The sequence below is a fragment of the Carcharhinus amblyrhynchos genome, chromosome 2 (genome assembly GCF_965287045.1).
Source record: "Carcharhinus amblyrhynchos chromosome 2, sCarAmb.v2.hapA, whole genome shotgun sequence".
NCBI lineage: Eukaryota > Metazoa > Chordata > Chondrichthyes > Carcharhiniformes > Carcharhinidae > Carcharhinus > Carcharhinus amblyrhynchos.
The window spans coordinates 97,519,594-97,544,937 of NC_137325.1; the positions used below are offsets into that span (position 1 = coordinate 97,519,594).

The 25,344-nt window shown below is 42.3% G+C and overlaps 2 protein-coding genes across 3 annotated transcripts in view; both read left to right on the forward strand.

Annotated features, from left to right (window-relative positions):
- Positions 1 to 8,659, forward strand: part of LOC145361296 (polypeptide N-acetylgalactosaminyltransferase 15-like) — a 48,111-nt gene extending 39,452 nt beyond the window's left edge. The window contains exons 6-10 of the mRNA XM_080216950.1: positions 2,762 to 2,956; positions 3,751 to 3,900; positions 4,386 to 4,487; positions 5,400 to 5,543; positions 8,090 to 8,659. Coding sequence (XP_080073076.1) covers positions 2,762 to 2,956; positions 3,751 to 3,900; positions 4,386 to 4,487; positions 5,400 to 5,543; positions 8,090 to 8,239 — 741 coding nt within the window. The 3' untranslated portion in view covers positions 8,240 to 8,659. The remainder of the gene's footprint in view (positions 1 to 2,761; positions 2,957 to 3,750; positions 3,901 to 4,385; positions 4,488 to 5,399; positions 5,544 to 8,089) is intronic.
- Positions 8,660 to 16,470: 7,811 nt separating this feature from the next.
- The window catches only part of oxnad1 (oxidoreductase NAD-binding domain containing 1), a 43,107-nt gene continuing 34,233 nt past the window's right edge, over positions 16,471 to 25,344 (forward strand). Inside the window, exons 1-2 of one of the 2 annotated variants that reach the window (XM_080209617.1) lie at positions 16,471 to 16,672; positions 19,896 to 19,962. In XM_080209617.1, coding sequence (XP_080065743.1) covers positions 16,545 to 16,672; positions 19,896 to 19,962 — 195 coding nt within the window. In that variant the 5' untranslated portion in view covers positions 16,471 to 16,544. The remainder of the gene's footprint in view (positions 16,673 to 19,895; positions 19,963 to 25,344) is intronic. The other variant, XM_080209618.1, reaches the window with a different exon arrangement.

The window sequence follows — 25,344 nt, forward strand, 5'->3', positions numbered from 1 at the left end:
CTTGCCCAATTGTCCCAGAGTGCTTTACAAAACGCCATTTTAGATGGCCTGTTTGGCCACAATTGTGAGTTGAGAATGGCTGAATCCAGGTCCTTGCATTCCACAGTCCAGCTTTTTGAAAGTGCTAAATGTTTGGCAAAATTCTCACTTCAATGGATTTTATTGATTCTCTATCTAAGACCATTAGTTGAGGATTGACAGATGTGTTAGGGTCACATTCTATACAATCTCTGGTCTCTTTCACATTTCATTCCAAACAGAGCCTGATTGAACTGAACCAGATATAATTACACTGCAATCTCCAAAGGTGCACCTTGACTGCATATGTTTAATTGTGACATTGTCATGGTCCCGGGCGATTTCTGATAAGGGGTTCTCATTTATCATTCAATTCGCTCTTCTGTATTCAAGATGGGATTTCATGTCTTTAGAAAGAAAAAAAATCTGCATATAAACTTCTAGTGCCTTTAAGTTTTTGCTGGCACCAGCGTTATATTACCCTGGTGACTGGCAGAAAACAGTTTGCTCTGAGAATCATAGAATCCTACAGTGCAGAAGGAGGCCATTCGGCCCAACAAGTCTGCACTGACTGCAATCCCACCCAAGCCCTATCCCCATCACCCCATACATTTACCCTAGATGGTCCTGACACTAAGGGACAATTTAGCTTGGCCAATCCACCTAATCTGCACAATTTTAGACTGTGGGAGGAAACTGGAGCATCTGGAGGAGTCCCACACGGACATGGGGAGAATGTACAAACTCCACATAGACAGTGACCCAAGCAGGGAATCGAACCCATCCTTGGTGTTGTGAGGCAGCAGGCTCAAATCCCACCAAAAATCTAGAATTAAAAGTCTAAAGATGAAAGCATTGTGGATTATTGTAAACACCTATCTGCTTCACTAACATCCTTTAGGGAAGGAAATCTGTTGTCCTTACCTGGTTGACTCCTAATTGCTCTGGACAATAAATGTTGGCTCAGACAGTGATGCCCACATCCCATGAGAGCCATTAATATAATATAGTCTGCAATAAATCAAGTAAGGAATTTAGGAGTTACTTCCTTACTCAGAATGGTAGAAGTGTGGAACTCCTTACCATGTAGAGTGGTTGTAGTGAATACCAACGATACATTCGAGGCAACAGTCTGAGATTAAAGTAGTCTGTTCACAACATTGGAGATCTTTGTAATCCTCTGTATCTCTGTAATCTCCTCCAGCCGCACAATCCTCTAACATATCTGCACTCTTGTCAATTCTGGCTTTTTGTGCTTACCCAGTTTTATTGGTACATCATTGGTGACCATCTCTTCAGTTGTCTAGACCCCAAATCTGGAATTGCCTCCCCACACCTCATTACCTTACTTTCCTCCATTAAAGACACTCTTTAAAACCTACCTCTTTGACCAAGCTTTTGATCATCTGATGCAGCTCGCTTTACTTTATAATTCTCCTGTGATGCATTTTGAGATACTTCATTTTGTTAAAGAGACTATATAAATACAAGATTCAGAAAGAATGTTCCCAATGGTGGAGGAGTCCAGAACAAGGGGCCATAGTTTGAGGATGAGGGGTAAACCTTTTAGAACTGAGGTGAGGAGAAATTTCTTCACCCAGAAGATGGTGAATGTGTGGAATTCACTACCACAGAAAGTAGTTGAGGCTGAAACGTTGTCTTATTTCAAGAAGAAATTAGATATAGCTCTTGGGGATAAAGGGCTCGAGGAATATGGGGTGGAAGGGGGGGTCAGGATATTGAATTTGATGATCAGTCATGATCAAAATGAATGGTGGAACTGGCTCAAAGGGCCGAATGGCCTATTCCTGCTTCTAGTTTCTATGAAGTTGTTGTTGTTACTTTATAATGTAACATGGAACTGAACTAGCAACATCCAGGAAATGTGAGGATCTGTTCTGTTCACTTGGCTGTTGCGACTGAGCTGTTGCTAGATGTTCTCAAATTAAACTCAGTACTGCTGGCAGGTAACACTGACTATGTTTGAGCATACTCTAACTGATCTTAACTAACAGAAGTTCTAGCATGATGAAGTACACACTTGCTCTGAGTGAAAAAAAATATACATTTCAGGACAAAAGAACAAAACTATTTCTTGGGCAGTATAGTGCAAACAGAGAGTAGCAAATCAACAGCCTGATGTAGAAGAAAAAGTGGCAGGGAGAAAAAGGGTAGGGAGTTTTAGTTCAGTTGGGCAGCATGGTCGATGCAGGCTTGGAGGGCCTGTTCCTGTGCTTAATTTTCTTTATTCTTTGTTCTTTTGTTCTTTGATGGCATTTACCCTGGCACAAAACCTTGCTCTCTTTGCCTGACATAGAGCTCATCTTGGTCAGTGTCACTAATAATGCAGTAGCAATTGGTACACCATGATCATAGCTTCTAAGTACCAGATATGAAACCAAATTAAGCAAGGTAAACTAAGCTTCCAATCTGTGGTCAGTAAACGTTTTTAATTTCCAATAATTTAATTTTAATTTCCAGACTAAAATAGAATAAAACAGCAGAACACTCAGAAACAAATTTTGTAACATTGTTCTGGTCAGGAACATTAATAATGCTGAACAAATGCAATCTTTTTGGAATGTATGTTGCTCTAACCAAACCGTGAGCCTATTCAATTGCAGTACTTTGAAATATGATGTTGTCATTCGTAGCTAAATGGGCTGTGTCCAAACAAAATTCCCAAAATCTTTAGTGACCCAGTAGTATCCTGTTTATTTTAGATGGTGTTACTTTCTCACAGGTCTGGCTCTGTGGTGGTTCAGTAGAAATTCTGCCCTGCTCTAGAGTTGGTCATGTATACAGGAAACATCTCCTATATTCCCTCCCAGATGAAGAAATTATGATGAAAAACAAAATCCGCGTAGCAGAGGTTTGGCTGGATTCCTTCAAAGAGATTTTCTACAAGCAAGATGTGCCTGCATATTTGCTGAGTAAGGTTAGGGAATAATTTTTGCTTTGCTCTTTTTTTTTGTTGGTATTCCAATTCAATCAAACCAAGTCCAATTCAGAGTCTGAGCAAGTTGAGACATTCAGGGCTCTCACCTCCTGTCATGGGCTTGCTCTACATGATCCAAGCTGATTGGAGTAGGCATAGCTCCTCCTCCAAGGCTTGATCTCATTTGCATCTTAGCCAAAAGGCCGAGATGCCGCTTTTAAAAATTGCTTCAAATGAAGCTGAAATGAAACCTAATGACTTCAACCAAGCACAGCAGGTCAATACTACACTTGACCTTAGCCTTTGCTTTGCTCTGTTTCAGAAAAAACAGATGATTTAATATTTTGCTGAAGTGGATCCAGAAATTGTTTGGCGTAGCACCCATGTGTCTGGCCTCGCTTTATCAGCAGCTTTGACAGGATTCTTTCATTTTCTCAAATAAAAAAAATTCTATCAAATAAACTAAAGTTATATTTTAGCGAATTATAAATGAGTACTTTAACTCCTTTCATAAAAGGACTTTCAGTATCAGACAAACAAAATGATTCCAGCATTGATTTTAAGCTAAATTACTCATGCATACTGAATAGATTCAAAACATAATAAATATTTAGCATGGAAATTTTTGTGACTAATACTATGTGAGTGTATCAAATTTTTCTTCCTGTTATTTTGAAGAAATTATTAGCCCATTAATTTTTAAATGTGGTGTGACTGACCTTAGCTGATTTGGTCCTACTTCATCTGATGCAGTTCAGCTAAATACAGATATCAATTTCTGCCTGTTTTGGTAGGCTGTGGTGCCTGACTGTATGGAGCGACTGCAGCTGCGAAAGAGACTAAGCTGTAAGAATTTTCATTGGTTTTTGACTAATATCTATCCAGAGCTCTACGTGCCTGAGGACACACCTGGATATTCTGCAGCAGCAAGACAAAGGTTTTTGGTATTTTATCTAACTTTCTATTTGCTATTCTTAATCTTCTAAATCATGAGGTTCAATAAAGTAAAACTTTCATTCTTTACTCAGTTATAAACTAATACTTCTGAACGTAAGAGACAGTTTATAACAATAATAATACGAACAAGATACTATAATACTGGAAACCTGAAGTAAAAATATCTCCCACATAAAAATAAAAATGTTTGTATTAACAGTTCATTCTAGTAAGCTTCATTGGACCTTGTTTATTTTCTGTCAGAGGCATATGGAATGTCAGACCCATGGAAGAAAACTGATTGCTTTCTAATTTTAATGTGTCATTAGTTTATAAGAAACAATATTCAACTTACTAAATAATTAATTGCTTTCTCTAAACCTGCTTAAGTCTGGATGACCCATTTTAAACATGGGACAAAATGTACTGAGCACTGAAGCAGGAATACTGATTATAAATGTCCTCATTCTCTGCACTTTCTTTTTGCTTCCAGCTCCATAACATTGGCACAGGCTATTGTGCAGGTTACGAGACCAAATGGAGCACAGGTGGATATCCTGTAACACTTGCTTCATGCAGTGGCAATGGAAATCAGGTAATGTCTAATATACATGATGGCCTATTGGTATTATCACTTGACTAAAAATCTAGAAACTCAACTAATGTTCTGGGGACACAGTTCAAATCCTGCCACGGCAAATGGTGGAATTTGAATTCAATATTTAAAAAATCTGAAATTAAAGATCTACTGACGACCATGAAACCATTGTCAATTGTTGGAAAAACCCATCTAGTTCACTAATGTGTTTTAGGGAGGGAAGTCTGCTGTCTTTACCTGGTCTGACCTACATGTGACTCCTCAGCCATGGTAATTTGGTTGACTCACAACTGCCCTGGGGCAGCTGGGGATGGGCAATAAATGGTGGCTAGCCAGCAACTCCCATGTCCCACGAATGAATTTACAAAATAATGCTTACTGCCAAACAAAAATTTAATATTGATGCACATAAACAATTTTAAAACATTTTGCTGTTATAAATTAACATCTTGGGTCAGATTATTCAATCTACTGTCATTTTGAATACCAGGCATCGGAATCAAGGTGGAAGTTGGCTTAGCTCCTTCAATCATTAAACTGAGTTAAACAGCTACAGTATTCAGCTTTGTGATGTAAGAAAATAAATTAGTAATGGCAAGTTATCTAAATGATGAGGTTCAAGTAGGTAAGCTTGTCAGTTATATATTTTTTAGCTGTCGGCTATGAACAGAAAGTTGAACCTTCTACATTGAGTTCTACGTTTAAATTGGGACAACTAAGACTTGAAATTTACACAGAGGAAATAATGAATTATTAACTACCTTTAACTGAGGAACTATTTCAATAGCAGCCTTGCTTTAGTGAAATCGACACAGATTTGATTATCCCTCAGTCAGTTATAGGCAAGTAAATGAATGGCCATTCAATGCAGTTATGTTAACAAACCTGCTGCTGTTCTTCTTCACACAGCATTTTGAATATAATAGTAGAAAAGAAATCCGATTTGGTGCCATTGTACAATTTTGCTTTGATGTCAGGAATGAGCGGATCGTATTGCAGAATTGTCACAGAGGGAACAAGATGGAATCGGAACAGCAGTGGAATGTGCAAAAGGTTTGTCAGTCTCCAATAATGTACTTAGCATATATAAGGAACTTTCTGGATAATGTGCATGGGTATAGTCTACTGCTCTTAATTCAAATCATAGAATCTGGAATGATGGCATGGAAGGAGGCCATTAGACTGGGTTCAGCCTCTCCTGTGGGAATAGGCTCTACCCCTGAAATTTAATGACATTCACATTAGTGGCCTCTGCAGTGCACAGTGGGAGATTCTTTTCCGAACTCCAACTGAAAAAAAACAGCGTGAATTACTCCAGTTTTCACGCAAATTCGACGCTTAGAATATTTTTAGGAGAATTCCGCCCAGCATCTGGGACATATGTATAAATGAGACAGCATTTTTCAACAGGACGCAAAGCCGTTTTAGTTTTTAACTCACAAAAGTCAACCGCCAAACAATTCACTTAATAGAAAGCCTCCAAGGGATGACATGGTGGCATAGTAGTTATCATTGCTGCCTCATTGTGCCAGGCATCTGAGTTCAATTCCTGGCATGGATCACTGTCTGTGTGGAGTTTGCACGTCTGCATGGGTAACTCGTACTGCTAATATGCTCAAGGTCTTGTCTGTTTTTCCACTCTTTCTGACTCATGAGCGCTACTAGTCAAGCCAAGTAATTTCAATAAAAGCATTGATGGAACTAATGCATTGGAAATTACTCTTACTGTAGTCTCGTAATGGGAAGGAAGAGGGTGTTGGTGCAATCTGGATTTTACCTTAGTGGAGTACTGGCGTTTGTTCATCATTCTCTCCTATGATAGTTGTTTACAGGCTTGTTAGTGGCAGTTTCCTCTAATCTTGTATATTTTATACTGTGGTGCCCAATACAGGGCACCCGTGGCAGCTGAAAGCTGGCAAGATTGAAGAATCATCACTGTCCAAAGAAGTACAAGGCAATAGATATAAATTTAGATTTAAATGTACTGCAAGCAAAAGAACTATTGAACTACCGGAGTTGAGAGGGTTGAGCTATGAGGAGAGGCTGAATAAACTAGGCTTGTACTCGTTAGAGTTTAGAAGAATGAGGGGAGATCTCATTGAGACGTATAAGATGACGAATGGGATGGATAGGATAGAGGTGGAGACACTCTTCCCGCTCAGAAAGGACAGTAGGACTAGGGGGCACAGCCTCAAGATAAAGGGGGGGGCGGTTTAGAACGGAGTTGAGGAGGAACTTCTTCACTCAAAGGGTGGTGAATCTCTGGAATTCTCTGCCCGTTGAGGTGGTGGAGGCTGCCTCGCTAAATATTTTCAAGAAGCGGGTTGATGGGTTTTTGATAAGAGAGGGGATTAAGGGTTATGGGGAGAGGGCGGGAATGTGGAACTGAGCCACGACAGATCAGCCATGATCTTATTGAATGGCGGGGCAGGCTCGAAGGGCTAGATGGCCTACTCCTGCTCCTATTTCTTATGTTCTTATGTTCTTATAAATGAGTCATCTCTTTAGTAGACCTATTCAATTAGATCAATAGGCTCCACTCTTTTTTAATAGTTACATGGGTTAGATGGTATTGAGGGATATGGGCCAAATGCAGGCAATTGGGACTAGCTTAGTGGTAAAAACTGGGCAGCATGGACAAACTGGGCTGAAGGGCCTGTTTCCATGCTGTAAGCCTCTATGACTATGACTCTATCTCCTGTTTAAATCCAACTTGATTTCTCTCCCATTGCTTTAGCTTTGCCTACAGAAGCTGTGCTGGGCTATCAATTCCTTCAAGCTACGACTCTGTTCATCTTCTGTCCTCCGGGGCTGTGTAAGTCTGCAAGCATCAAAGGCAAATCAGGCACCGCTTCCTCCTCCTCCCTGTGTCCTGGCAGCTGCTCATGGTCTTGCTGCAGGGCTATACCAAGCTTCTGTTGTTCCTCAGAGATCCAGGCCACTGTATAAGAGGTGCATCTTAGAAAGAAGTCTCACAGGAAAACCTATATAGGGCCAAACCTCCCCAAAGTGACAATCAGAGTCAGAATTCTTCTACTTTCTTACCCAAATTCTTTTTCGATCCTGGCTCACCCCATCTTCCGACTGAACCGGGCAAAATCCAGGCAATGCAGCTAGTCCCCAAAGTCTAGCATCAAAAAACAGCTTTGTCAGATGCAAAGAGGCCACACCTCTTTTTTACAGCACTAGCTGCCACAAACCAGGTAAGGTAAAGACCCACCCAAGTTGAAAGGTCCTTGACAGGCTTGTGGGAAGGTAAGTGGATAAGGTACATGGAGGATTTGGGGATGGGTAGTTGGGTCAGGACTTGTGGGGGGGGGGGGGGGGGAATGAGAGCGTTCAGGTCAGGCCTCAGGGGGAGGAGAGGTCATATCAGGCAATGGGGCTGGGAGCCAGTTGGCTAAGGATTGGGACAGGTCACACTTTGGAGATGTGGGTTGGGTCAAATCAAGTTAGGTCTTGGGGGTTGGGTCAGGTTGGGTCTACCTTGGGAGTGGGATTTGGTTGGATTGTGGGGATAGGGGGATTGGGGCTGGGGTAGATGGGGTCATTGTGCTTTAAACAAATCCAACTAGATATACTCTGCTTTTTCTTTTTAGAGTGGAGAAATTATCCATGTCTCTACTGGCAAGTGCATTGAGGCACTAAAGAATGGAACAAGCAAAGACTTATTCCTAAGACCGTGCAACAAGTACACTACCCAGCAGTTGTGGCGATTTGAGGAAGTGATGGTCATGAACAAGAGATGAACTTTTGCCCCCAACACTGACTGAGTGATAGCTGCAGCCCATATGCTCCTGTCTGGTCAAGTGCAGTTCAGCATTTCACGAATGTCCAGAACTTAGACTGCTGACAGTAACATGTGCCTTTTACTTCTGCTGAACCGAAGGAAATCCTCAGAACAGAATGGAAACAAACTGCATAGGTTTCCAAGGCCATCTTTGAACAATTCAGGGAAAGAAAAACAATGTGGGCTACCTAATGTGGCACAGCACAACTCCAGGTGTAACAGGGGTTACTATGGAAGAAACTAAACTCTCAATATCCATTGGCCAACCTACTGTGTGCTTGCAAGATTTTAAGTTTTACATCAATTTTCACTTTTGAAGGCCATTGCATTGTATATTTTAATGCTGGATCAAAAAATAAATTTACCATATTCTTGCCAAGTTGTCCCATTTTTGCCATTGTGTCAAATATTGTGATGGGGTGATATTTTTCCTTATGAGTCAATAAACCAAATTAGCAACCAGCCAATGAATGCAGCAATCTACATAAACCTGTTATTTCACTGGTACATACATGAAATCAATTACAAATGGCATTGAAGAAAGACTATGCAAAAGGGCTATTGATAGGAGTTATTTGAGCATTTGGAAAATGCAAATTGGGATCACAACTGCAGAGTGGCAGCTTACATTGCAAACTGGTATAGGGGTCAGTTCTTGTGCTCAAAACAAGTAGGTCTAAAGCCAGATTGAAATGGGGTCTTGCTTAAGTGTAAATTGCAAGCCGGTCCTCACACACTCTCCCTCCTTGCAAGTCCATGGCCAACCTTGGCTAACCCCTTCACATACTCTCCTTCGCTCACACCCTCACACTTCTCTGCCCCATCTCCCCATGCCCTCACAGTCTCCCCTCCATCCCTTATACTCACACATTCTCAGAATCTCATTCTCCTTGCTTGCCTGGGTTCTTCAGGGTAGCCTCCTGCTTTACTCATTATCTCCTTGCAGCTAAGGCTTAATTTAGTGCCAATCAAGCACTTAACTGGGCAGTGATGGGGTTCTTTCAGATTAACTGGATCGGATAACATTGGATTTACCAATGTTGTTGCAATTATACAGGGCCTTGGTGAGACCACACCTAGAGTATTGTGTGCAGTTTTGATCTCTGTTTCTGAGGAAGGATGTTCTCGCTCTTGAGGGAGTGCAGCGAAGGTTTACCAGGCTGATTCCAGGGATGGCGGGATTGACATATGAGGAAAGATTGACGTGGTTAGGATTGTTTTCGCTGGAGTTCAGGTGAATGAGAGGGATCTCATAGACACTAATAAAACTCTAACAGGACTAGACAGGGTAGATGCAGGGAGGATATTCCTGATGGTGGGAGTCCAGAACCAGGGTCACAGTCTGAGGATTCAGGATAGACCATTTAGGACAGAGGTGAGGAGACATTCCTTCACTCAAAGAATGGTAAGCCTGTGGAATTCATTATCACAGGAAGTAATTGATGCCAAAATATTGAATGTATTCAAGATGTGGCTGGATATAGCACTTGGAGTGAATGGGATCAAAGGTTAGCTGGAAAAAGTAGGATTAGGCTCGTGAGTTAGATGATCAGCCATGATTGTAATGAATGGTGCAGTAGGTTCAAGGGGCTAAACGATGTCCTCCTGTTCCTATCTTCTATGTTTCTATGTAAAGAATTCTGAGGTAGCTGGCCAATCAAAGACCAGCAGCTATGCATTGCCCAGCGGTGCAATTAGGAAGACGATGGTTCCTGCTGGTAATGCACCCACCCAAAGTCAGGATTGCCAAGGTCACATATGAGTGACAGTAGGATGAGGGTCACAAGATGGAGATCTTGGGGTAGAGCAGGAGGAGGCAAGAGGATGGGTCTTAGTGGCCACTCCCTTCCCAGTACCAGGTCTCTCAGTTAGGTACTGTGTATCTGACAACAAGGGATTCCCTCCACTCGGGAAGTCCACTAACAACCCTGATAGCAGTTGCTTTTCAAGCTTCCTGCATGACGGGTCCCCCGACAAACAGTAGGTTGATACCCATGGCAGAGGGTTCAGTCCCTTAAGTGGATATTAATTAACTAGTTAAGGGCTTCAATTGGCAGCAGGATAAGAAGGTTTTCCATGAGTCTTCCTGCCCCAAACTTAATCAGGACAAAGGTGGCGAGGTTCCCAGCTGCTACTCTCCTGCCTGATTAAACATCCCCTATGCCACCAAACATGCCAAGGGTAGGACATTAACTTCTGCCCATAGTTTCCAACTTATTGAATCCCTCCTTTTATGCCTCTTCATTTCCTCTTTCCTTGGGATATTTTTGTGTTTTTCATTGTGAGGACAGATGCAAAATATTCTACCGTTTCCTTGTTTCCCAATATTAAATTCTAAGTCTCAACCTTGAAGGAGCCAACTTTAGCGACTCTTTTTCTCTTTATATACTTTTAGTGTTTACTGTCTGTTTTTATAATTATTGCTAGTTTCCTCTTGTACTCAAATGTCTCCTTCTTTATTTTGTTTTCGTCACCCTTTCCAGTTTTCTAAAGTTTTCCCAGTCATCTGACCCATCACTAATCCTTGCAGCATTGTCTGTCTTTTTTTTCAAGTTCATACTATCCTTAATTTAAATTAAATAGAAAATTCAGGAAAAACTCAGCAGGCCTGGCACATCTGTGGAGACAGAAACAGAGTTGAGTCCATATGACTCTTCTTCAGAGTTAAAGTAAGGGAGAAATGTGATCAATTTTATATTATATAAAATGATAAGCAACAGGAAGGTCAGGGTCATGCTTACAGACTAAGCAAGGGTGTTACACACAAAAATCATCCAGTCTGAGTTTAGCCTCCCCATTATAGAGAAGACCACAGTGGGAGCAGAGAATACAAAAGATAAAACTGAAGGAGGTGCAAGTTAAATGCTGTTTCGCCTGAAAAGTGTGTTTGGGGCCACTGGATGGTGAGGAGGGAGGAGGTAAAGAGGCAAGTGTTGCACCTTCTCTGATTTCATGGGATGGTGCCAAGGGAAGGGGATGAGGAATTGGGGATGATGGAGTACTGGACCAGGAAATGGTCCCTATGAATGCTGACAAATGGGTGAGGGAAAGGTATGTTTGGTGGTTGTGTGATACTGGAATTGGCAGAAATGGCAGAGGATGAATGTGGGGTAAAAGGTGAGGACAGAGGGGAGCCTATCATGTTTTTGAGAGGGAGTGGAAAAGGTGAGAGCCGAGGAATGGGAATAATGGTTCAGACACAATCGAACAACCTGACAACTACATTGGGGGCACCTTCAGTTGAGGGAAAAGGAAGACGTGTCAGAAGTGTTATTAGGATGTGTCTTTCTCAACCTCAAATTGAGGGGAATAATCTGGGATTGTCTCAAAAAGGGGCTAGGATTGTAATCCACTGCACACACAATTATTTCAAATAACGTGAAGGCTGGTAACATCATCTCCACTTGTCTGACATAAATCAACTTCAGAATGAAAGGAAATAATCCCTGATTGCCTTGACCACAAAACCATAACAGTCCAAAGCTGTGCAAGTTGGATGGATTGGCCATACTAAATTGACCTTTAGGCCGGAATTTTACTGGGCTCAGTTCGGAGAACGGCATTTTCTGTTGGCCTCGGGCGGGATTGTGTAAAACTTGGGCAGACATGCCAGTAAAATTCTGCCCTTAGTGTCCAAAGATCTGTAGGTTAGATGGATTGGCCATGGTAAAGTGTGTGGGATTAGAGGGATAAGGTGGGGGAGAGGGCCTGAGTAAGACACTTTCTCAGAGAGTTGGTGCAAACTCAATGGGCTGAAGGCCTCTTCTGCATTGTAGAGATTCTATGATATGATTCTATGAACATGATGACAAAAGACCTTTTAAAGATATAGTTTTGCAGGAAACTGCTGCCATCTAGAGTTTTCAGGCAAAGATTATTCATTCTGTCAGTTGACAGTCCAGTGCTTTTTTTCAGCATATGCTTTTGTCTTTGTGGGTCATACTGGTGTGGACCATGGAGTTTTTAATAAAAGCTATCCTCAAGATGGATCAGTGAAGCCACCATTTATTGCCTGTTAGATTTACCCTGAACGACAGTGGTGAGCCTTCTTTATGAACCGCTACACAGTGTTTTAATACAACTGAATGGGCAGTTAAAAGTCAACCACATTGGTGTTGGACTGGAGTCAGACCAGATAAGGACAGAGTATTAGGGAATCAGTTGGGTTTTTTATGACAATCATCAGCTTCATTTTCACTTTTCCTGATTCCAGCTTTTAATTTCCAGAGCTTGCTTTCAAATTGAATTTAACTGTATCATCAACTCAATAGCATAAGTGTTATGCTACCATAGTTTGTATTACCATATTCAGAAACAAAATATACAATTTAAATCTACATTATTATGTATTTAGGTTGAACACATTTTGCTCATATTGACCAGCCTTTTGCTCAGATTTTGCATTTATTTACCAATAAGGCACAAATAAAAAGGGCCCATCCAAGCCTGTAGGTCAGTGTTGTCTAGTCACTAGAAATCAGTAGCCCTACAGGCATGGCCATGATAACGTTGTTAATAGCAGCAGAAATATCTTTACATAGATTAACACAATGTGGCAAATGCACTTTATATATATTTTTACTCATTATCTACCACCAGTCAGTGCAAAACCTTGTAATCTTTCCCTTCTGATGAAGTTTGGAATCTAGGCTAAATTTATCAGACACAGCACATCTGAGTGCAGTTTCATCCTTTTAGTCCAGTAGTCCAGTAAAACAGAGGCCTATAGGACCTGGTCTTCATCCACAGCTCAGATGGGGGTGGCATGGTGGCACAGTGGTTAGCGCTCACAGTGCCAGGGACCTGGGTACAATTCCAGCCTCAGATGACTGCGTGGAACAAAGAAGTTACAGCACAGGAACAGGCCTTTCAGCCCTCCAAGCCTGCACCGACCATGCTGCCCGACTGAAGTAAAACCCTGTACCCTTCAGGGGACCATTTCCCTCTATTCCCATCCTATTCATGTATTTGTCAAGATGCCCCTTAAAAGTCACTACCATATCTGCTTCCACTACACCCGCCACCGACCCCCCCCATCCCCCCCCACAACCCCAGCAACAAGTTCCAGGCACCCCCTACTCTCTGTGTAAAATGTCTGCCTTGTACATCTCTTTTAAACCTTGTGCCTCACACCTTAAACCTGTGCCCCTAATAATTGACTTTTATCAGGTTGCCCCTTAATCTCTGTCGTTCCAGTGAGAACAAACCAAGTTTCTTCAACCTCTCCTCATAGCTAATGCACTCCATACCAGGCAATATCCTGGTAAATCCTTTCTGTACTCTTTCCGAAGCCTCCACGTCAGTTTGGTAGTGTGGCGACCAGAACTGAACACTATATTCTAATTGCAGTCTAAGATTCTATAAAGCTGCAACATGATTTGCCAATTTTTAAACTCAATGTCCCGGCCAATGAAGGCAAGCATGCCGTATGCCTTCATGAATACCTTCTCCACCTGCATTGCCACTTTCAGTGACCTGGGTACCTGTACACCCAGATCCCTTTGCCTATCAATACTCTTATGGGCTCTACCATTTACTGTACATTTCCTATCTGTATTAGACCTTCCAAAATGCATTACCTCACATTTGTCTGGATTAAACTCCATCTGCCATCTCTCCTCCCTAGTCTCCAACTGATCTATATCCAGCTGCATCCTCTGATGGTCCTCATCGCTATCTGCAAATCCATCAACCTTTGTGTCGTCTGCAAACTTACTAATCCTCCAAATCATTTATATATATTACAAACAGCAAAGGTCCCAGCACTGAACCATGAGAAATGCCATTTGTCACAGTCCTCCATTCACACACCCTTCCACTGCTACCCTCTGTCCTCTTTGACCAAGTCAGTTTTGTATCCACCTTGCCAGCTCACTTCTGATCCCATGCGACTTCACTTTCTGCACCATGAGGGACCTTGTCAAAAGTCTTACTGAAGTCCATGTAGACAACATCCACTGCCCTACCCTCATCAATCATCTTTGTCACTTTCTTGAAAAACTCAATCAAGTTCATGAGACACGACCACATCCCCCTGCTGCTTCACAAAACCAAGTTGCCTCTCACTAATACGTCCATTTATTTCCAAGTGGGAATAAATCCTGTCTCAAAGAATCCTCTCCAATAATTTCCCTACCACTGATGTAAGGCTCACCAGCCTGTAAGTACCTGGGTTATTCTTGCTACCCTTCTTAAACAAAGGAACAACAGGAGTTTGCACCTTTTCCATGTGTCAATGTGAGTTTCCTCCAGATGCTCTGGTTTCCTCCAAAGATTTGTGAGTTCGGTTGATTAGGTGTGCTAAATTGCCACTTAATGTCAGGAGGATTAGTAGGGAAAATACATGGGGTTAAGGGGATAGAGCCTGGGAGGGATTGTTGTCGGTGCAGGCTCGATGGGCTGAATAGCCTCTTTCTGCACTGTACAGATTCTATTCCAGAAGCCCCCTTCTCTTTTCTATATTACATCCATTGGAGCTGCTCATTGATTGACAGATTTGGTTTCTGTTGGCCTGACTGGAAACGGTCCTTGCACATAGCAATACTTGGGCAACATTCAGACTTGGTCAGGTAAGTGGAGAATAGCATTCACATTACATAAATTGCTGGGAATGACCATCTCCAACATGTGAGAAACTAATCATCTCCCCATGAAGTTTAGTGCATTACATCACTGAATCCCCCATCATTAACATTCTAAAGGTTCCTAATGACCAAACGTAACTGGGCCAGCAAATATATACTGTGGCTATAAAAGCAGGTAAGGCACTAGAAATTCTGTGGTGAATAACTCCTCTTCTGATGTCTCAAACTCAGCTTCTGTCTCCCCAAAGCCTATCCATCAGAAGGCACAGGTCAGGAGTATGACGGAATACTCTTCACTTGTCTGACTAAAGTGCAGATCAAATAGTTATCATTCAAGCATCTCAAAACCAGCCAAGACAAAGCAGCCGGCAATATCGACACTCCATCCACCTTAAGCATTCATTCCTTCCATCACCTATGCATAATGGTAGCGAAGTGGTCCTGTCAGCAACATTCACAACCCATGAATGGATAATAAGAAAAATATTTGCAAATGGTTAGGATCTATTGGATGCCCCCTTTCTCATCAAATGTGGCCATCTTGTGGCAGGAAGATGCAAGTACACATTAAATGTTATTGAACAAGGGAAACAGTGTAATTACTCTATCATATTGTGGGAAAGGGATCTTAGTGCCAAGGAATAGAAAGAAAAATCAATGTACCATCAATACTGTTAGGATGGGAGAAAAAATGAACCTTTAATAAGTTGTTCCCGTGTCAACAAATTCCTGTTAACAAATTATGATTCATGTTATTTAAAGATTGCATTCCCATATTTGCAGACAGCACATTTCTCTGCCGACTCATAGCACCAGGGACCCATGTTTGATTCCTGGCTTGGGTCACTGTCTGTGTGGAGTCTGCACATTCTCCTCATGTCTGAATGGGTTTCCCCTGGGTGCTCTGGTTTCCTCCCACAGTCCAAAGATGTGCAGGTCACGTGGATTGGCCAGGGTAAACACGTGGGGTTATGGAGATACGGCCTGGTTGGGATTGTGGTCGGTGCAGACTCAATTTCTTGAATGGCCTCCTTCTGTAGGGATTCTATGACATCAAATCAAATCAAAAAATCACTCTAACCAAGTGACTGTGATACCCAGTTCCCAAATTTGGAACACACAGGTCCATTTGGTGAAACTGCTCAAGTATTTAAAAGCAAGAAGAGCTGACAACCAGCAACGTTTGAGGGACTGGGCACTGAAATTGCAGCGTAAGAAGTCTCACAAACCAGGTGAAAATCCAACAGGTTTATTTGGTAACAAACACCACTAGCTTTCAGAACTGGCTGTTCTTCATCAGGTAGGTGGGAGTTCTGAATTACATTATTCATGTAAACTGAGTGTGTGTCTTTATAGGCCCTGTTTGTGGTCAGAACTCCCGCCTACCTGACGAAGGAGCAGCAAGCGCTCCGAAAGCCAGTGGCGTTTACTACCAAATGAACCTGTTGGACTTTAACCAGGTCTTGTGAGCCCAGTCCAACTCCGGCATCTCCGCATCCCGACCCAAACTGCAGCCCAGACTTCACCACTGACAGCCCGCCTCCTGTCACGTGACGAGGGCCGCTTCCTGTGACGCATTTCCGGCTGTCGCTTGGCCCGCCTGGGAAGCCCCGGCACGGGAGCCGGCAGCGCGAGCGCGGGGTCAGAGGTTGCCAGCGTCCGTCGGTCAGCCGGCTGGCCATGAGCCTGGCCGGAGCGGCCCCCGGGTGGCCCGCGTTCCGAGGCGCTGTCAGGGGGCTGGCAGCCTGTTTCTCTGCCTCACCCCCGCTGTCAGCGCCCAGGATTTACTCTCATTCCCGGCCCACAAGGTGAGTGTGAACCCGGCTTCTCCGCTGCATTTTAATCCGTGCCCAGCCTCCATGGTCATGTGTCACCCCTGGATGGCTCCATGTGGGTGAAAGGGGCACTGACACCACCGTGCGGGTGCAGGGAGTGAGCGTGAATGCCAAAAGGTTTCCCTTTATCAGACCACCGTTAAAAGTGTAAGTTTAACCCAAAGCTTAAGCCAGATAGCATCATTCAATTTCTTTCTGCAGCCAGTTTCACTCTGGATTCACATTGCACAAGATAAGTTGTTTTGTACCAACTCTAAACTTGTCATTTTATGTAGATTTGTGATTACTTTAATTATGTAAGTCGCATCTAACAGTTGAGATAAAAGGAAATATTGCCGGTGTTGGAAATTTGAATTTAGAGCAGCAAAGACCACACAGCTTTCTGATCTTGACCAATGTACTTCCTTCACGATTTCAGAGCTGCATGCAGTCCAGTTCAATGGTAGTGACTGCTCTTGAGACCTCATGTCACTGATTTATCAAATCAATGGTTTATCAAACTATTGATCAGAGTATAGTTTAGTCAGTAAAAGTATTGTAAGTTTTTCAATTCATGCATGTTGAGGGTGACACCCTTCTGAATTTGTTGGCTGAAGTCTTTTTAAAATGCACTTTACTGCACATGCCCAAACTTGTTCATTTTCTGGCCACTGTCAAATTTTAATGTAATGGGGTGGCATGGTAGCACAGTGGTTAGCACTACTGCTTCACAGCTTCAGGGACCTGGGTTTGATTCCTGGCTTGGGTCACTGTGTGGAGTTTGCACATTCACCTCACTTCTGCATGGGTTTCCTCCAGGTGCTCCGGTTTCCTCCCACTGTCCAAAGATATGCAGGTTAGGTTGATTGGCCATGCTAAAATTGCCCCTTAGTGACCCGAGATGCGTAGGTTAGAGGGATTAATTGGTAAATGTGTAGGGATATGCGGGTAGGGCCTGGGTGCAGACCTGATGGGCCAGATGGCCTCTTTTTGCACTGTATAGTTTTTATGATTCTGTGGAAATAACTGAATTTGAGTTCTATGTTTTATTGGATGTCAGTTAGCCCCAAAACAATTTCTGGATTTTTCTATGTCCAGTGGTGTCAATACCATCAATTGGAATGTCAGCTACCCCTCTGTGTCACACAAACTAGAATTTTATCATGTTTAACCGTACTAATCTATAGCCTTAGCCAGTGATTAGGTGCTATGAACATGCTCAGATTGAACAGCTTCCTCTCCAGATCATCATTCTTTGATTCATGCTGAAAAGAGTGTATAGATGTTGGATAGGACTGGATTAGAAATGGCTGAGATGGATTTCACTTGTGTGAAAAAATAGGTACTTGCATGAGGGAGCGACAGATATTGAAACCTTCTAAATCAACTTTCATCTTTTTTTCAAGTTAATCCCAGTCATTAATGTTGCTTGTAACATTTTCTCAAAGTTAACTGATTTGTAAAATTGATTTTGAAGCAAGGTAAGTTTCATATGCTTAAAATGAATATTGAATTTTATGTGAAGAGTGAAAGTATATTAAGACGATTCATATTTCAAACAAATGTCTTTATTATAATGAACTATACAGATGTAAGTACTGAACACTGAAAAAGATTGGGGAGGTCACCAAAGGCATGTTCAAAGAGCCACATTTTGAGGGGTTCTCTGAAACACTGGACAAAGGGGGAAATGAGTTTTGTAATAGCTTATAACATTTTTTAAACAACTCAAAGCGCTTTGCAATCTGTTACTTTTGAAGTACAGATACTTCAGTCAAGAATGGAAAGCAGTTCTCTCAAACTACATAAGTGAATGACAAGATCATGTATTTTTGGTAAAGCTGGTTGAAATTGTTTTATGCTTCTTTAAATAGTGCCATAGAGTCTTTTTTTTAACTTCCTGAGAAACAGATGGGATCTTGGTTTATTATACCCAAAAGACCGAATCTCTGACAATGTAGCACTTCCTCCATGTTGCACACAAGTGTCAGCCAAGGTTGTGTGCCCAAGTCTATCTGTGACTTCATCGCAAAGGCTTGGCAGTAGCATAAAGGTGAATATAAATAAGATGTATTCTTTGTTAAGTTGGTGCATTGTTAGCATGGATAGAGGATTGGTTGTCAAATAGGAGGCAGAGAGTGGGGGTCAACGGGTGCTATTCGGATTGGCGGATGGTGACTAGTGGAGTGCCCCAGGGGTCGGTGCTGGGGCCTCAGCTTTTTACCATTTATATAGATGATCTGGAGGAGGGAACCGAGTGTAGGGTGTCGAAATTTGCTGATGACACCAAGATTGGGGGAACGGCAAATTGTGCGGAGGGTGTGGAGAGTCTGCAGAAGGATATAGATAGGCTGGGCGAATGGGCCAGGAAATGGCAAATGGAATTTAATGTTGGCAAGTGTGAGGTGGTCCACTTTGGTAGGAAGAATGGTAGGAAGGACTATTACTTACGTGGCGAAAAACTGCAGCAGGCGACGGTGCAGAGGGACCTCGGGGTCCTTGTGCATGAGTCGCAAAAACCCAGCTTGCAGGTGCAGCATGTGGTCAGGAAGGCGAATGGGATGCTGGCCTTCATAGCGAGGGGGATTGAATATAAAAGTAGGGAGGTCTTGCTGCAGCTGTATAGGGCATTGGTGAGGCCGCAGCTGGAGTACTGTGTGCAGTTTTGGGCGCTGCACCTACGCAAAGATATTTTGGCCTTGGAGGGAGTGCAGAGGAGGTTTACTAGGCTGATACCGGAGTTGAGGGGGTTGAGCTATGAGGAGAGGCTGAATAAACTAGGCTTGTACTCGTTAGAGTTTAGAAGAATGAGGGGAGATCTCATTGAGACGTATAAGATGATGAATGGGATGGATAGGATAGAGGTGGAGAGACTCTTCCTGCTCAAAAAAGACAGTAGGACTAGGGGGCACAGCCTCAAGATAAAGGGGGGGCGGTTTAGAACGGAGTTGAGTAGGAACTTCTTCACTCAAAGGGTGGTGAATCTCTGGAATTCTCTGCCCGTTGAAGTGGTGGAGGCTGCCTCGCTAAATATTTTTAAGAAGCGGGTTGATGGGTTTTTGATAAGAGAGGGGATTAAGGGTTATGGGGAGAGGGCGGGAAGGTGGAACTGAGCCACGACAGATCAGCCATGATCTTATTGAATGGCGGGGCAGGCTCGAAGGGCTAGATGGCCTACTCCTGCTCCTATTTCTTATGTTCTTATGTTTACTTTTAGCAGACTTATGTCATCAAGAAGGAAAACAAACCATCTGGAGAGAACAGTCAATAATTTCCGCCAGGAGGTCAGTATATACTACTTATTGGCGTGATGGGGAAGCTTTTATTTGTCACATAACATGCTGAATGTAGATTTCAAACATTTGTGATGATTCTAATGTGGAAAAGTTACTGCTATTAATGAGTGCTGTGTTTTACAAGTATTTTCAGCAGTGCATTGAATAAATGCAAGCACCTGACCACAACAGAGCACACAACCACCATTGGTTTTTCACCTCTGCCATTTCATTACAAACTATCATTTTTTAGTCCACTGCATGTGATATGAAGGCCATTGCATGTGATGTTGATGCAAAGCTTTCAAAGAAATGCTTGTTTCCAACTTGAACACACAATTTCTAAACCTTGTGGTTTTTTACAATTTAATTAAAACAGGAAATATTTCTTGATGGCAAGAATGTTGTGTTTTTCTGACGAAATCGTTGACAAATATTTTAGTGCAAGCGTTTTGTGATAACCCAATTACTTTCATAGAAATCCGAAAGTGCAGAAGGAGGCAATTCGGTCCATCGAGCCTGCACCAACGACAACTCTACCCAGGCTCCCTCCCCGTAACCCCGTGTATTTTACCCTGCTAATCCTCCAACACTAAGGGACAATTTAGCATGGCCAATCAACTTAACCCACACATCTTTGGAATGTAGGAGGAAACTGAAGCACCTGGATGAAACCCACAAAGACGTAGCAAGGACATGCAAATTCCACACAGTCACCCAAGCTGGGAATTGAACCAGGATTCCTGGCACTCTGAGGCAGCAGTGCTGAGAGCCTGGTAACTTGGAGTCTTTAGTCAACAGTCATTACATTGTACCAATATTAATATTTGACTCAATTACTGCTAATATCTATATTTTTCTGTTCTTTAATTTTTCCCTCCTAATGTCTTTGAAAAAATAGTTGTGCTCCTTATAGTAACATTTTGTGCAACACATTTTCAGTGAGTTAGGAATCACAAGGCAAACTAAAGAATACCTGCATTTTGCAAATTGCAGACAAGAACCTTATGATCTTAATCAGGATTTTCTGCAACCTTTTTAAAGTAATTTACTCCCAAAATGTAGATAAAAATTTGGGTGGGCAGATCTTTTGGTCCTACTGATGATACATTAATTTTAATGGAGCAATGTTATGCATCGCAGGGCATACACTTATATTTGTGAAATTGCTTGTTTTAGTTCAAGCAGATTCACAGAACCATCTGTTCTTTTGCACATTTCCTTGTGTTTCTATTTGAATTTCTAGTTATTAGCTGAAGGGGTAACACATCCAGGATTTCATGTTTTAAAAACTTTGACTCTATTAAATGACTTAAAAAAACTTAACTTTTTAATGTAGGCAAATTATGCTTCAAGCTATAGAAATAAACTATTCTTTTCACTTATCCCTCTCAATGGAAATACAGATTTTATTGCAAACCCTTCATGGTTGCTCCCAGCTTCCAATTAGCTGCTTCTGTTTTACTTTCCCAGTCAGTTAACTCCAATTTCCGAACTGCCATTTACTGTAAGCATTTTGCTGTAGATCTCTTCCTCTAGCTCCAAATGAGACATTTGGCAGCCTTCTTTAAATCCTCACAAATCTGGTCTTTAATCTGAGTGCAGACTTCATCTGTGTTCTGCATAACAAATGGTAAGAATCAGCATTTGCTCTACTTGAGACCTGGCTATTTCTATCTTTTATTCTTTCTTTCTCAGTTGGCTATAAACCAAACAAGATAAAAACTGCAACTGCTGTCTGCCTGTGATATGCGTGAGTTTATAAGAAAGCTTCAAAGTGACTACCTTTACTCTCTTCTGCATGGCAATGGGAAAACAGTAGCATTGCCTAAATATAAAGCTAATCAGTCATCTTGGATGAAAAGCAATAATTTACTGCACTACTGTTCACAACCTTTTGGGACTTTAAAGTATGTTCAATATTTCTGGCATTGGCTCCAAGCGTAAATACCTTGTACCTTCCTCTCAATAAAACAATGACTCTTCCTCAGACCACCTTAAATCACCCAGGCTTATTGTCAGGCACACTAAAAGGTCACGTGCCCTACATTCAAAGTGATAAGTCCCAAAATATAGTAATCTTATGAACCAAAAGATATCCTGAAACAATGGCCTCGATCTTCTGGGCAACAAAGCAGAAGGTGTTTCGAATGTTGAATGCAGTTTAATTTATGTTACAGCGTTTACACCTTCTGATGCCAGTTCCAGCAGGAATGAACACAGTTGGCAGCCAAGTAATGTGTGTAATTCCAGCCAACCACATCCCCTTTTCTCGTCATGAGCTGAAGACTCACCCCTTAAGGTCTGTCTACAGTCCATTGATTTACACTGTTTCACATGGGGCTTTCAACTCCAACACTGCACAGCCTTCCCTCATTGACAGTGCTCACTGCAACAACGTTACCAACCCTCCACATCCCCAAACTATAAGGAATCAGGTGATGAATGACATTGGGTGGTGGTTAGCAGTGGGGCTTTGGTTTGGTCAGGAGATAGTCAGTGGGGTAACTAGGGTCATGGGGTGGTCAATAGAGCGAATCAGGGGGGAGTAGGGTGGGTCAGGTGGTCAGTGGAGGGGAGTAGGGTTGGTCAGAGAGGAGTGGGGAATAGGATGTGTCAGGTGGTCAGTGGAGGTGGGGGAATCAGGTGGGTTGGGTGGTCAATGTGGGAGGGAGTAGGGTGGATCTTGTGGTCAGTAGGAGGTAGGGTGGTCTGGGAGGTCGGATCGTTGGGGGAGTGTGATTAAATCAGCAATTACAAGTTGAATTTGGGGGGTATAGTCAGGGAGGGGCCCTTACCCAGCTGTAAGGGTAGCTGGGGGACCTAGGGGATGTACTCAGCGGGGAAGGCCAGTGTTATAATTACCCACAAGTTAAAAGTGGGTTTGATTCTTCTACTCTGCATAACTATATCTGGTAAGACAGCCAGAATCACCCAAAGTCTCCAATTTAAATATTGGATGGTTCCCAGTGAAAGGTAAATAGCCATCGGAAGTTTGTGCCATCCTGGGCAGACTTTGGGTAGAAGTGGTGAGGGGTGGCTTCCCCAGAACGTCTTCTGGAGGACCTCCCAGTAAAGATGTCTTCCCCACACTTGAGATTTATTGGCTCAGAAGAGTATTGATGACAATTGCCCTGCACTGGGAGCCATCCATTACTCTGACTTAAATTGGAAACTTGTGTTTGGCAGATATGCACACATTGCAAGTTCCTCCGGTCTCAATAAGTGGAATTTGAGGCCTCTCTCTCTCCCCCCCACCCCCCCCCCCCCCCAAAAGAAAACAAACATCCTGAAAAGGAAGAAATTGCACACCTCTGCTCGTGCCATAATTAAGCCAAAACATTCCAGAATATCAGGTTTTTAAGGTTAAATGTCCAGCTGTTCTGATGACATGTGGGTGCAATCACCTAGTTTACACAAAGGCATACGGACTAGAAAGTTCCAGTTTAGGATTCTATTTTGTGCTGAAATAGTTACTTTGTTAGGCTATTAATTTGAGGATCACAAAGTATCTTGACACCATTGGGCTAACAAAGTGAAAAATCAGCAAAAAAAACCCATTCTGATTGTGTGGATGTTTGTGGAGATGTAATCAGGTTTAACTTTGGGCCTCTATCCCTGCCACAGGTTGATAAGGCTGTTGAAAGTCACAGGCATAAAAAGAACCATTGATCCAAAGAGGAGATAAGGAGAAATGACCAAAAGCCTAGTCAGGGGTGGGATTTGAAAGAGCTTTATATAGAGAGTCAGTGGAGTTTAGGAATGGAATGGAATGGAGTTTAGGAATGGAGCACACAAGAAGACACTGCCACCAATGTTCAACTGAAAGGAGGGAGATGTAAAACTTAGCCCAGCTGGGGGATTATAAGGATGTGCAAAGTTAAGCATAAGGCAGAGAAGCACTCTATTATTTAAATCTCTTATAGTAAGAATTACATTTGAGATCAGGAACCAGTATAGATTGGGGTTAGCCAAGTGGTGGAATACTGGCAGGAGGTATGGATGAACTGGATGGGGGAGGCAGTGGCATAGTGGCATTGTTGCTGTGCTATTAATACAACAAACCAAAGTAAAGCTCTGGAGACTGGAGTTCAAAGCCCACTATGGCAAATTTGTAGTTAATAAAAACCTGGAATTACAAGTTTAATGATGAATATCGGTTATCGGTTATCGGAAAGAAATATTTTGTTCACCATTGTCCTTTAGAAAAGCAAATCTTCTGTCTTTACACGATCTGGCCGACATGTGGCTCTAGATCCCAAACAATGCGGTTGACTGTCAAGTGCCCTCTGAAATAGCCTAGCAAGCCACTGAATTCACTTAATTAGATTGCCTATGGATGCCCATGTCCAATAGATGAATGAAAAAGACCCCTGAAATTTATGGAAGATCAGAGGCTGGCCATAGGCTAATTGAGTCTCATTGCATTCGAAGTGCAGATAACGGTGAGGAATCAGTTGGGATAGGAGATAGGGTGAAAATTGGCAGCCACAGTGGCAGTGCTGCATTGGAAGAAATTACATCTTACACTGGATATTAAGCAGGTAATTAAGAGAGGCAGCAGTGAAATAGGTGAAATTGTATTACAATTAGTGTACATACGGAAGTTAACCAATGTCTGTAGATTTGTTAGCTAGGGAATACATTATATAACCAAGAAGGAACAAAGCTGGATTTTGGGGGAACACTGGAGGTAAAGATGTAGGTCAGGATTCTCCCAAGGACAAGGGGAGATCATTTCTAACAAATTTGATTGATTTTTTTGAGGTGACTAGGTGTGTATATGAGGCCAATGTAGTTGATGTAGTCTACATGGACTTCAGTAAGGCCTTTGACAAGGTCCTACTTAGGAAACTGATCAAGAAGATGAGAGCCTGTTGGACCCAATACAATTTGGCAAGTTGGATTCAAAATTTGTTCAAGTGGCAGGGGGCAGAAGGTGATAGTCAAAGGTTGATTTTGTGATTGGAAACCTATGTCCAGTGGTGTGCCACATGGATTGGTGGTGAATCACTTGCTGTTTGTAGTGTACATTAATGTCCTAGATGTGAATGTGGGGATATGATCAGTAAGATCGCAGACGACGGGAAAATTGGTGATGTGGTAAATAGTGAGGAGGAAAGCCTAAAATTGCAAGATGATCCAGATGGCTGGTTGGATGAGTAGAACAGTGGCAAATTAATTTAACCTTAAAGTGTGAGATTATACACTTTGGGAGAACTAACAAGACAATGGAAAACATAATGAATGGTAGGAGCTAGGAAGTATAGAGGACCAAAGGATGCATTTTCAAAGACCCTTGAAGGTGGCAGGATAATGGATAAAGTGGTTAAGAACAGATATAGTCTTTATTAGCTGAGGCACAGAATGTAAGAGCACGGTCGTTATGAT